General features: G+C 55.6%; 1 protein-coding gene across 1 annotated transcript in view; it reads left to right on the forward strand.

The window, feature by feature from the left end:
- The first annotated feature begins 2284 nt into the window (after positions 1 to 2284).
- WNT9A (Wnt family member 9A) overlaps positions 2285 to 13776 on the forward strand; it is a 60832-nt gene continuing 49340 nt past the window's right edge. The window contains exon 1 of the mRNA XM_063417321.1: positions 2285 to 2464. Coding sequence (XP_063273391.1) covers positions 2370 to 2464 — 95 coding nt within the window. The 5' untranslated portion in view covers positions 2285 to 2369. The remainder of the gene's footprint in view (positions 2465 to 13776) is intronic.

Raw genomic sequence — 13776 nt, forward strand, 5'->3', positions numbered from 1 at the left:
AAAGCCACAAAGCCATCCCGGGAGGATGCTGCATCCATGGTTCCCAAGCAGCCAAGCCCCGGAGGAGCCAGTGCCTGCTCGGGCTTCCCTTTTTCCCCGGCTGGAAGCAGAAGTGGGGACTATTTTTGGTGCTGCCTCACTTTGGAAAGAGTCACACACGGCCAGGGCATCACCCCGGGTCCGGCACCTCGCTGTGGGCAGAGAAAATGAGTAACAGCAAGGGTCTCACTGCCTCCCCATGACCCACAGCTCTGCCCCGGGGCTGCCTGGAGGAACAGGAGTTTCCTTCCACGTGCTGGGATCACCAGCTTCTCGGGGATGTGCTGGAAAATGAGTCTTAAACTGCTTTTTCCACCGGAGAAACGCTCAGGCGAAGCCTCCCAGTGATAACATTGCTTGTCCTGCCCTCCACCCACAGCCCTTCATTGCCTTTTCCCAAGCTGGAGGAGCTTGGGTGGCAGGACAAGGACACTCAACATGACCCTGGCACTGGTCCTACCTCCCAAATTCTCCTCGAGGAAAGGTCTCTAGATGAGGATTTATTGAAATATAGCTCTGGCCTCTGCCCTGCTGTGATGGCCCATGGGAGGTGACTCGGTGCCACTTCACCCCAACCACTGGGAGAAGGAAATTGAGATATTCCCAAATAATCACGTGGATTTGAGGAAGCTGGAATGGAAGGGACACCCACCCCAGCAAGTGTCAGTCCTGGGAGCCCCCACATCCCATGCATGGGTGGATGTGGGAAGATTTGAAAGGTCCTCTTCCTCAAGGCTGCTTTTGTTTTGGCAAAAGTGCAGTCAGGAATTGGGCTGAGATGTTTTAAACATTAAAAAAATAATAATAAAAAAAATCTTTGCCCCTCCTCACCCCCAAAATAAGCAGAACCCACACAGCTTACACCATGCTGGGAAGACTGGAAATGCCCAAGGGCATGGTCAGAGGTGAGAATAAATTCAGCGAGCTCCCAGGGTCACTGCAGGAGCTATTCCAGGACAAAAGGTTCATCCCCACTAACTCTCCCACGTGTGGCTCCTGAACTGCTTTGTCCACAGATTCTGGGGCTCAGGAACACGGGTGACCCCATTCTCAGCACCCGAGTGTTGCCCGGAACGCAAAATCCACAACACGGAGGCAGAGGTCTTCAGTGAAAAGCTGCTCCCCACCAAAAGGGCGGCCAGCCTGTTTATTTCTTTTCCTTTTATAATTTTGTGGGTCTGGTTATGGATTGGCTTCTGGGGTTGCTACCCCTTCACCCCACTGGCCAGACCAGCTGTCAACCAACATTATTTTCAGGCTGGAAATATGTAAGCAAAGGGCAGTGAACAAAAACAAGAAAGGTTGTTTATGTTCCAAAGTGTGAGAAAGTGAAAAACTGACCCTTAATATTGTACAGAAACTAAAGAACTGACTCCATCTTATTAGCAAGTAGAAGGCTTTAAAAAATCTCAGAAAAACCAGGGCAACACCCGAGAGTCTTGCTGCTCATCATACACTCAAATGTCACCTGCTGGGCCCAGCTCTGTGGGGCTGAGCTTAAACCCCCAGGGACAGCGGCTTTGGGATGAGAGCCCAGTGCCAAGTGTCTCCACGGGGACACGGGGTGGCTCGGCAGTGTGACACACACACGCTCAGGAGGGGAACCTTCCTGTTCTTGCGTGCTGGAATCACCTCCAGGATGACGATGACAGTGACAGACGTGGAAAAACGCTGTCGCAGAGCCGGGCCAAAAGGGGGACATTCGGGGCATTAACCCTGCCGGGGAGCTCCTGTCCTGTCCCTGCACTGCTCACACGAGTGTGCGATGCCCGTGCCTGCCCACACCCATCCTCTGCACCACCGTCCAGATGTGGCGAACCTCCCCTCGCACACCCCCGGCGCATCCAGCCCTCTCCCGGCTGCTCCATTCGTGCACAGCTGCCCAGATGTGGCACAGCTACGCCTCGTCCTTGCGCGCCCGCACCCTGCCTTGCTGCCCACCCCCGGAACACCCACGCCTCGCCCATCGCTTGCCCAGACTCCAATCTCTTGCACACCCACCCCTGGCACACCCGCCCCCATCTCACCCGACCCCAGCGCCCTCACCCCTTTCCCACCCAGCCCCATCACCCCGGCATCCCGGGATCCCCGCTCCCTCCCGTTTCCCCGCGCTCTCCCCGCCCCGCCGCTCCGTCCCTCCTCCCGGGGCGTGTCCCGCGGTCCTCCCCCGCCCCTCCGCCGCGTCCCTCCCCCCCGGCGGCCCCTCCCCGGCCCGCCCCGCCGCCGCTCGGGCTCTCGCCGCCGGCCGCGCTATAAGAAGCGGGGCGGGCGGCGGGGCCGCAGCGGGCGCGGCGGGGGAACGAGATGAGCAGCGCCGGCGCCGCTGCAAGATGCTGGATGGACACGTCCTGCTGGGATGGCTCTCCTCCTGCGCGCTCCTAGGGCTGCTCGCCTGCGCCCCGCGGCCCTCCGCCGCCTACTTCGGGTACGTGCCCCGTGCCCCCCGCTCGTTAACTTTTCCCTGAGTTTTTCCTTTTTTTTTTTTTTTTTGGATGCTGAAGGGGTTTTGCTCCCTGCGCGTCCCGCCCGAGGTGGGGATGCTGCCGTGCTCCTGCGGGCGCTCTCCGTCCCTCGGTGGGTGCGGGCATCCCGTCCGCAGGCGCTGACAGCCGGCCCGGCACGGGGGCAGCCGCCGCGCCGTGCCCGCGGCTGTCCCGCGTCCCAGCGCTCGCAGCCGGGCGCCCGGGGTCCCCCGGGATTTGCCGCTCGGCACCGGGCTCTCGGTGGCTGCGCCCCGGGGCCGCGGGCAGGAGCTGCCGGGGCCGGGCGAGCGCTCCGCTCCGCCGCGGGGCTGCCGCGCACGGAGCGGACCTGCAGCCGCGGGCTGGAACGCCTCTAACACGGGACAGCGCGGAGAAAACTCCTTATCCTTATCCCCCCGCGGAGTTTCAACCCCGGGTGGCGGCAGGCGGGTGCTGCCCGCTGTTTTTTGGGGGGATCCGCGGGTGCCGCATCCCCGGCGCTCACCTGTGCGCGGCGCGGGGCGCGGCCGGCAGGGGGCGCTGCTGGCCCGGCGCGCGCCGGGCAGGTGGATCCCGCTCCGGTCCCGACCCCCGGTCCCGGGATTCGGGATCCCCCCCGACCCCGCTCTGCCATCTCTGTGCGCTGGGCTGGACCGGCCGAATCCACCCCCGCTCCTCTTCACCGCCCCCGCGAGGCCTCGGCTCCGTGCGGGGTTTTCCCTCTCTGCTTTTTGGGGAGTCGCTGCCGCTTATCCTTAATTTTAAGGCGTTTGTCCCAAAAATGTTGTCGGTTTGAGAGGGGAGGGGGACGCCAGCACGTGTGTAAGGGGTTTTGGTGTGAGTTTACCCAGAGTGGTGATTCTTGGTTTTTTTTCTCCTTCTTTTTTTTTTTTTTTTTTTCCTCCTCTTTTTTGGGGATGTTGTGTTGTGACCGCTGGTAGGAGCCACTGGACCAGCCCTGGAGAATGTTTTAGCAGACTTGAGGTTTTACCCCCTTCTTTCCAGTAAAACAAATCCTGGTGTTGAGGCTTGTCCATTGCCTGTGGTCTGGCAAAGTTTTCCAAACAGCGCTACTTACATCTTCTGTTTCCAGCTCCAGAACCGTCTCACTTCCTGCTGCTGGGGCTGGTTTTCTAAGGAAACAGCCTGTCCTGTGTGTGCAGGTTTTTAGGAAAAGCCCTTTTCTCCCTCGGCAGTGTGTGCAGGGCTGTTCCCAGCCCCTTGGCTCGTGTGCCTGCCGAGGACCACCGGCACTGTGCAGCTGAATTGTGCCTTGGGGACTGACAAGCTTTGGAAGGAGCTTGGCTGTAGCTCCCCTATTAATCCCTGCCGTGCTGGTATCTGCTCTAGAGCAGCAGGTAACTCGTTCCAGCTCCTTCTGGGATTTCTCTCTTGGCTTGTGGAGGTTTTAGCTCAAGAAGGGACATTCTGAGCCAAGGGCAGTGGCTGCTGTCTGTCCCGACCGCTTTGGGTTTTCTGTGTCTTGGTGCAGCTGCTGTTTCTGATTTGAGCCTCCCTCCCTGGCAGTAAGGAGGGGATGCTGCCAGATGTGCACCCAGCCAGATGTGCACTCCGAGTGCTCCAGGGCTGCTGTGGTGTGCAGTGGGGTTTGCTTATGCAAAGCATCCTCGTCTCTGGTTCAAACCCCAGTGAAGGAGCAGCATCTGCTGCTGATCCCCTCTTTGTTCTTCCTAGAGCAGGGGTTGAGCTGTTGGGGACACTGGGAATAGTCAGTGCTGAGGTCCCAGGTCCTGATAATCCACAGTGAGACCCGACAGGTGTGTGAGAAGAGCTGAGCCCTCCTCGCTGTGGGCTTCTGTTTGTTGATAAGAAAGGAAATCCCGCCTGGTGAAAGCTGGCTGTTCCTGCAGAACTCTGCAAGTGCCCTGGGAAGGCTGTGTTGATCTTTTTTTGTATTGAGGAGCTGCTCCAGGTGAGGCAGCACGTCTGTTCATTCTGATAAATCCCTGCTACCAACTTGGCTGCATCACCTGAGCTAAAACACCCTCCAGGCAGGGAAAGGGATGCTCCTTTTGAGTCCAAGGCATCACCAAAGCCGCCTTTTGGTGCCCTGCTGGCCCTCCTGGGTGCTGGCATCCCTGTGGAGGAGGTGGTGGGGCACAGAGTGGGGCTGTGTGAAGCAGATGTCAGGCTGTGGCTGCAGCTTGGCTGCTCCCTTCTGCAGTCTGGAGTGGAATAGGGACAGCTGTGGACGATCCCTTCCCCCCCACCAGCCCCAATGTCTTATTTCAGGGAAAGAATTCCGTGTCTCCAAATGTGTGGCCTGGTGGGGAATTAGTGCCCAGGGACAGAAATGGGGCACGGTTACACGATAATGAGATTGTGTCAGCCTGGAGTTATGTCTGTGCCTGTCCCGGGGGGCAGCAGGAAGGGATGCTGGGCTGGGAAGACCCTGGCTGGAGGTTGCTGCTTCCCTGGAAGCCTGGCCCTGCTGTTCTTGGAGGGATGCACAGCAGCCAAGTAGGATAAATGCCCTCTGGAAGCAGAGCTTGGAGTGTGTGTGGGAGTTAAAGCCGTGGTGCAGGTGGGGCTCCTGCTGCTGTTTTTCCAAGCTGCCTGGCTGGGAGATGTGCTGGAGGTGACAGTGCATGGAGGGAGAGAGTTTTTCCCTTTTTCTGAGGGGAATCCTGGGTGTTGCTGCCCTCCTCCCTGAGCAGGTGCCAGCGTGACCCGGGGCCGCCACCCAGCAGAGCTGAGACCCTGCAGGCGCCTGCTCGAGAGGGATCCTGAGGGGTTTGGCTCAGCCCTAACTCCTGGAAAACAGCTGGAGGAGCCTGGCTGCAAGGATGTGGCAAGGCTACACCTCCAAAACCTCATCTGATAAGAAACTTCTTGATAAAGAGAAAAAAGCACGTCCACTTTAAAAACTGAGCGCAGCCCTGCTGGCTTTTTGCGCGTTCAGAGCTGCCCCTCAGGAGGATGATGGTGGTGGTGGTGGCTGAATTTTGGGGTGGGATGACAGCGGGAGAGGCTGAGCCTGCACCAGAGGGGGAGGCATTGCCCCGGGATCGGTGTCAGCCTGCGGGGATGCCCTGGCTGCTCCAGAAGCGAGGCTGCTTTCATGTGCAGCTGGGCTGTCTGAATACCAATTTGCACCATTTCCCACCCGGCTGCTGGGGGGAGCTTGGAGCAGCCCCAGGCTGCCGGGATCCCTGCATTTCAGTTTTCCTCCCTCCTCTGGTGCTCTGAATGCCTCCCCTGCCTCCCTTTCCTCTGGCAAATGTGGCTGGGGGTGGTGGAAATGCCAGGGCGGCACCTGGGAATTGTGTTGGGACTTGCACTTCTGGGCTTTGGAAGCGGCAGGTGACAAGATTAGCCGTGCTGGTGTGACAGGGTGGCTGAGGAACTTCAATCCTGCTGTGGCCTGTGCTGGTGGGAAGGAAAACCAGCCCGGAGGAGCTTCTGCTTTCCTGAGCTGCCTGATCCGTGGGTCTGGGGTGACCCAGGCCGTAAATCAACCTCCCTCTATTTCTACAGCTTCTGATTTAGAGTCTGATTCAGTTTTGATGCACCTTTTTTTCCTAAATTATTTAATTCATGCTGGAAGAAGTGTTTTTCCTGCGGGCTGGGATTTGCTCTGCCTTCCCTGCGGGAGCAGAAGGATCCCAGCAGCTCTGCCCCCTCTGCAAACACTTGTCAAGACAGTAGTAATGTTACAAGTGGCTCATGCTTACATAGTGTTTATATTGACAGATTGCAATGTTCTGCATAAATGTAACTGATCTGTCCCCTGCACGCAGGCAACAGGAACCCTCAAATGCTCACGGGGGGGAGAGGGAGGGAGGGGAAGCATAGCTTGCCCTAATTTACCAACGCGCCGCTCCCGAGAGCTGCGCCGCGGCGTTTGGCGTGTGGGAAGCGCGGTGTATTTTTATTCCCTTTGGCAGGTGCAGAATAGGTGCCCTGCTCTGCCACAGGATAGAAACCTCAGGTCGTTTAGGGTGCAGTTCTGCCAGGAGGGACTCAGAACAGGGCAGAATGTTGGTCCTGAAGGGCCATTCAGCAGGGTGGGCTCCTGAGCGGGGCGAGAAGTCACCGCGAGTCCCTGAGAGCCATCAGCTGGAATGTCACCTCCAATGAAGGCGATCCCACGGCTCTGCCACCCGTTTGTCCAGCCTGAGGGACGCTCTGGGTGATGGCAGGTCCCGGGTGTCTGTCCCTGTCCCTGCAGGGCGGCGCGGGGCCGTGGCTGCGGCTCCGCGCCGTGGCCAGGCCGCGGTGGCTTCACCCGCCGGGCTCTGGTGTGTGTGAGACGGAGCAGCTGCTTCCCAGCACGACCCAAAACAACAAAACCTGGCCTGGGCTGGCGAGGCAGGAATGCGGCACGCAGGCAAACACAGCTGGAGAGGGCGGCCCGGCCATCCCGCCCTCAGCGCTTCTGCCGCTTGCTCTGCCTCTCCCGTGGGGTTTGGGGTGCTGCATTTGGGCTTTTCCTTGGGAAAATGGAAGGGTTTGCCTGGTTTGGGTGCGGGTTTTGGGTTTTTTTTTTCCTCCCCTCTCTTGCTGTTTTGGAGCTGGGTGAGTTGTCACTGCTGTGAGTCCTGCCTGGCGTCGCTCCCAAAGTTGGCCTCTCTGGGTCAACTCAAAGCGGAGTTTAACCTCCATTCTCTGGAAAGGGAGCCCCGTGCCCACAAGCAGCATTTGCTTTGTAGGTGCTTGGAAGTGGTACTGGGTTCGATGAGGTGCCAAAGCCAGGAATGTTTGGAAAAATAACTGTGCCAGACCTGCATCTTCATCCCCGGGGAACAGGATTTGTCCCAAATCAGGCTGGGAAGTGCCTGGAAGCTCCTCCTGCCTGCAGGGGATGGAGCAGCATCAGCTCAGACAGAGATTAGTAATTTTTTTGGCTTAAGTAGTGGATTGATCACGTTGCTTGACGTTTTGGAACCACTGCCTCGTGCCTCAGTTTCCCTCACCTGGGGCTGTTCCTCTTTGAGCTCAGGCTCATGATGAGCCTCCGTGTGCAAATATTGCACTTTGCTTTTTCGCAGTGCTGCAAATGACACCTTGGAGGGGGAAGATGGATTGCTAGGAGAATGCTGAGTGGGTACCTGGCAAAGCAGGAGGCCAGTGACTTCCTTTAGCCTGGCTGGTGATGCAGAACCAGAGACCAGGAATCCACAGGACTCTGGTCTCCTGCTGAAAGGGCCTGGTCAATGATTAACTTGATTTCTGGAAGCTGCTGACAACAATAAAAGGGAGTCCAGCCCCACAACCCCAACACAAAAAGCCCCAGAGTGTTTAATAATTAAAGGCCTTGTGCTTTATCGGGGTAATGAGAATCGCCTTAAGGCTTATTCAGTGGCAGGTAATTGAATTAGGCTGTGGGATCAGGAGAGGGGAGCAAGTTAAGTGGAAAGTCTGGAAGGCTGCACGGAGAAGCCTCTGTGATGTTGCTCAGTCTGGATCTTTCTGACCAGAGCGAGTTTTGTCAGTTTTTGCTGCTTTCATCATCTTTTCTGTCAGATTAATTCATTGTGCTGGCAGACTTGGTGTGGTTGCCTCTTGGGGAATCATGGAATGATTTGGGTTAGAAAAGATTTTTTTAGTTCCACTCGCTGCCATGGGCAGGGACACCTTCCACTATCCCAGGCTGCTCCAAGCCCTGTCCAGCCTGGCCTTGGACACTTCCAGGGACCCAGGGGCAGCCACAGCTTCTCTGGGCACCCTGTGCCAGGGCATCCCCACCCTCACAGGCAAGGATTTCCTCCTAATACCTCATCTCAACCTGTTCTTTTTCACTTTAAAACATTCCCACTTATCCTATTGCTATCTACCTGCATCAGAAGTTCTCCCCAGCTCTCTTGTAGGTATTTCTGGCCCAGGGATGCTCTGCTCCATTCCTTTCATCTAAGGACATGCTGACAGTGTTGTTATTTCTGATAAGTGTTGATATTTAAACATTCTTTAAGGTTTTTTTAGTGGAAAATCTGAGTCAGAAGAAACTGCTGAGCTCAAGCTCTTGTGGGGGTGGCTGGGCAGCCAGAGGAGATGCTGGACCAGTGAACATCACTGGTATTTCCACAGTATGAGGCACTCATGGTCCAGAGCTGCACAGGGGTGGTGGGACATGGAGATCGTGAAGCTGAAGACTGGATTTGCCTTCCCTGTCCCCTGTTTCATCCCTGTCTGTTGATGCCTTCAAAGAGGGAGTTAGATTGGAGGGGGATTTTGAAGATGTTAAATCGGAATATCCCCACTGGGGCGAGGTGGGAGGACTTCTGGTGCCAGAAGCTCCGTGTAGATCCTCTCTGCTCCAGTTACATGGAGTAATGTGGCCCCTTCAGGGCTTGGATTCTGTGGCCACCTGAGTTCTGCAGAAGAGACAGGGGTCAGCTCTTCCCCTGATGTTTGAGGAGAGGCCTTGATGCATTGCAAGTGTCTTGATCTGCTCCCTCTCCATTTCTGACCCTGTGCCTCCAGCTGCCTCCTGAGAGACCCCTCTGGGGTGGGACGGTGCTGAGTTCATGCTGAAACCTTCTGCTGGACACGGCCTCCCGAGTTCCCAACTTCCAGGGGTGTGTTGGAGCCAGCCAAGAGCTCTCCTGGACCTTGTTTTCCAACCTGGAGCCTGCTGAGCCTCTGGCTTTGCTCTGCCCTGAAGCAGCCCCTTCTCTCTGCGGCCAGAAATCTCTCTCGTGGCTTGTAGTGTGTTCACACAATTGCTTCCTTGACCTGAGGAGCCCTCGAGCACAGGGCTTGTTGTTTGCACTCCTAAATGCTCTTGGGGGGCCGCTGCTCCTCCTGCAGAGTGTGGCTGCAGGTCCTGCACTAACATGAGCCAGGGATCTGTTTTCCTTTCTCCAGAGCTCAGGAACCAGCTCAGGTCAAGCTGAGAGGACCCAGAAATTATTAGGATTATTATTGTGGAAAGGGTTAACCCTTTGGAAGCTTTTTTTTGACGTCAAGATGCAAATTTTTTTTCCTCTTCTCCTGTTTGTAGCTGTGCTTTTTAAGGTTCCTTCAGATGGTGGCTGTAAGTGCTAATGAGCCTTATCTCTCCAGATACTGTCATAAAACACACTTATGAAGTTTATCAGCTCAGCAAACTTTACATTTTATTGTAATGTGTGTTTGCACTTCCCGAAGTGGAACAGAGAGTATTTTGACTCCGTGGATAAACACAGCAGTTACAGGATTTGCTGGAGCTGATAGAAAAAAAATGTATCCTGATTTTTTTTTCTTTTTTTTTTTTTTTCCCCCCCCTCAGCTCTTACCAAGAACTCTTGTTTCAAATGGATCAAGCAGCTCCTGACTGTGCTCTGTAGCCTTCCAATCTGTTATTCTAAACCATTCTCTAAGGTGTGGGGAGCATTTTGTTAATTCAGTCACTGAAGGATTTTGGGGGAAGAGGAAATGACAGGTTAAAAAAACCCTGAACTCTTTTTTGGAGAAGAACATAGAGGAAAACCTCTTTTCTCTCCATCCACCACAGAATATGCAAACTCAACAGTGTCTGACAGTAATGCTGAGTCTGGGATACAGCATGGAACACCCAATTCCTGTTGATTCCCAGCAGGCTGGATGGGAGCTGGCAGGGATTTCATGAGCAGATTCATTTGGCCTAGCTGATTAAAACAGTATAAATTGGGCAACCAAATGTGGTCATGGAGTTTGGGGCAAAACTTGCTCTGATTTCTGCATTTGCCACACGCTGGATGGAGGAGTTTCCCAATGGGAGCAAAACTTTCCTTTCTTGGGAAAACTCCTTGGAGTCTTCCAGAGACTGAAGCACCAAAATTGGCCATGGAGCGTAGCAGGAGGTGGCATTTTGTGATGTGGAGCAACAGATGATTTCCTCTAGACATGAAGGAAGCATTGAAAGAGGCCCACAGGGATAGCTGAGCTTAGCTTAAAGCCCTCCCTGAGTGCTGGCTGAGGCAATCCTGGCAGGAATGGGCAGAAGTTTAACCAGAACGTTAAACTGCTGTTGGAATTCTCTGAATTTCTGTGGAGCAGCCTCCCAGCACAAAGAGGGTCGAGACACTGCTGTTTTCAAGGCCAAATTGAAGAGGTCAATTGATGAGCAAAGAAATAATAATAAAAGTTACCAGCTTATTTTGAGGTGCACAGGGAGGTGTGTTGAGTCTGACCCCTGGGTGATGCACGGGAGGTGACACAGGTGGCAAAGATGAATTGTTCTGACTCTCAGAGCCCATGGCTTGGCACTGGGATTTCTGCTTCTGGATCTTCAGCACCTCTTAACTCTGGCTGTGGAGAGACCTTAGAGCTCCTTCCAGGGCCTAAAGAGGAGCTGGAGAGGGACTGGGGACAAGGCATGGAGGGACAGGACACAGGGAATGGCTTCCACTGCCAAAGAGCAGGATTCTCTCCAGAGGACCCTGTGGGGTTTTCCAGCTCTGTTTTAGGATCATTGTCAGCAAACACCTCACTCTCCAAAGGGTCCAGGGAGTGATGTTTAATTTCCTGGATGTTGGATGGTTCTCCTTGCCCGTGGCTGAAGCTGGGATTGGGGTGGCCTCATTTTGACCTGGTGACCGTGCAACGCCACACTTGGGATCCCTGGGAGATCCCTGGCAGCTGGCTGCTCTCGGGATGGGATTTCTGGGGTGGATTTACTCTGCTGGCCCTTGGCACTGGAGCTCCTCACTGCCTGCAGGGAGGGTGATCCCTTCAGTTTTCCCTTCCCTGTGTTCCAGCCCCTGAGCTCACACCCAGGCTCACTCAGCTCTCTGCACACAGCAGCCACACAAAACAAATCCTTCTCCTGCTGCACACCAAGGACAGCTGGCACAAGTTCTCAGGCCCCAGAGCACAACCAGCGGTGGCTGCAGGAGAAAACAAGAAGGATGGGACTGCATCACCTGCAGCTGGCATTGGACAATCCAACCCCAAAGTGCCAATGGACCCAAACTGATCCAAGGGGGAGGCCTGGGCAGCGTTTGTCCATTTGGGGCCCATTTTGGGCCCCCCTTGGGTGCAGGCCTGGCCAGGCTCTTGTGCTGCCCAAGGTGTGTCCTTCAAGGGCTTTGAATAAATCTCTGCTTTATTCTCCAGCTCTGCCCGGTCTCTGCTCCAGCTCAGCCTTCCCAAGGCATCAGGGGTCGCTGCCTTGTTTGCAGGAGCTCTGCCAGATTCCCACAGGGGAAACCATTTTGCTTCCCCTAAATTTTGTTTTGGATCCAGTGTCTCCTGATTCCTGTGGAAAACCAGCCAGTCGTGTCTCCCATGGGTGCAGAGCCTCTCCTAAGGCAGTGGGCAAGAGTAGGTGAGGGCTCACCAGACAAGGCTATGAAAATTACGCAGCTAATGAAAGAAAATGTGTTTCCACTTGAGTTTAACAGGGAAAGGCTGTCGTATTTTGGTGTTTCTCAGCTTCTTCACATCCTGCTTGAGCCTCAGGCCATCCTGGATTGGGAATGTGGGAGCCAGCTCAGTGACTGCACTTGGGATGAGCGTCCACCTTGGACTGGATCCACTGGTGCTGGCTGCAGAGCCTCTCCCAGGGCAATCCATGACTTCAGGGGGCCTATCCCAGTTCAGGAACACGGTGTTCAGCTGCTCTCCAGTGCTGCCCATCTCCTCTGACAAGAAACCCAATCCTGCAGCCCAAACCCCTCTGGGGACAGTTCACCAGAACTGATACTTGATTTAAAAGAACTGACTTGTTTGGCTTAATCTTGACAAAATTCTTTTCTAGCCTTAATCCTCTCCCCGTGTAAGGTGAGATCTTGAAATACCTGGCAAATGTAGAGCTCAGCTCTCTCTCTGCATCTCTGGGCCTCTCTGCAATCAAAGGTGAGGGGGGCAGGGGCATTTTCAGCCCCTGCCAAGGATAAATCTCCTGCTGGGAGCAAGCAGGGAGCTCTTTCCCAGTCTGTGGTTAACAAGTTGATCTGACGGGCCAGAGGTGAAGCAGCCACTTGAGCTGAATTACAGGGTCTGACCAAAGATCCAACACTTCCTCTGGCTCATTAGCACAGCTGTGCTGCATCCCTGGGGACTGTTTCTATCCTCTGGCGTGTCCCATGTTGACTCTGGAAATCCGGAGGCTTAGTGTGAGTTTGGAGAGAGGGCTGGAGCTGCAGAGCTGCCCTTGGAGGGTGTGAGCCGGGCTGAGGAAGGCTTTGGGCAGTGGCTGTGGTCAGTGTTGGGAGCTGTGATGTCCATGCTGGTTTGTGGAGCTGAGGAAAAGGTGTTTGCAGGCAGAGCCCTGCCTCGGTGCAAGGTGCAGGGCGGGCACTGGGCTGAAGGGATGGTGCTTGGAGGGGAGTGGGACCAGCCACCATCCTGCAGGATCAGCTGGACTCCTGAGCTGGCAGAGGGATCACCAACCCATGAACAAACAAATCTGGTGTTGTGCAGATGCCTCAGAAGTCACTGCAGTGCCTTTGGGGGTTTTGTGTTCCCAGTGCACGGACTGGGCCCAGCAGGGCTGTCCCACACTGGGCAGGGTGGGAGGCACCAGGGGAGGAGAAGAGCATCCTCCCTCGGCACCACATCCCTGGGGCTGCAGAGCCTCATGGAAAATCTGAGAGCTGAGCTGAGAGCCCGGCCTGGGCTGAGTCACCGCGACACAAACGCCGCAGTTTGGGGCTGCGCAGGCTCACTGACCCCTCACACCGTGGCTCTGGGGTGTTTTTGCTAGGGGCTGGATGTTCCCCCTCACAGACCGGGGCACCTCGTGGTGAGGAGTGACTGCTCTGCCCCCAGAGCCCCCAGAGAGCCAGCACTGGGGTGAGGTGAGCTGCTCACAGGGATGCTCTGCTGCCCCTGGGCACCTCAGGGGCAGAGGCAGGGAGGGGTCAGTGGCCTTGTCCAAACAGCTGCTCCTCCCTGCCCGTGTGGGGCTGTTTGCTCTGCTCCCAGAGCTCCCTGGAGGCTCCCTTCAGGGGCTTTTGGTTGCAGTGGCTCTAAAGCTGGTGTCTGACCTGTCTGGATGTTTGATTTTACCCTGCTGTGGGAGAAGGGAGCAGAGGGTGCTCAGGATCTGCGCTGGGTGCATCTGCTGTGTCCTCACAGTGAGCAGGCTCTGATCTGAGTCAGGGATGTGGTGCACGTCCTTTGATTCTTCTTAGAGCCCCAAAAGGCTGTTGGGCTGTGGATTATGTTTGAAAATGCCTTCAATGTGTGCCTGACATAGCAGAGCCTGCTAGGTTGGAGTTTCTCCTCTTGTTGCAGCAATAAATGGGATCCAAAGACAGATTTATAGGAATCTTCCTGCTGACCTGGTGAGGTCTGACGTGTTTAAAAGCAGGAAACACCAAGCTTCAGCCCACGAGGTCTGGCTGCA

This window comes from Prinia subflava, chromosome 1 (assembly GCF_021018805.1).
Source record: "Prinia subflava isolate CZ2003 ecotype Zambia chromosome 1, Cam_Psub_1.2, whole genome shotgun sequence".
NCBI lineage: Eukaryota > Metazoa > Chordata > Aves > Passeriformes > Cisticolidae > Prinia > Prinia subflava.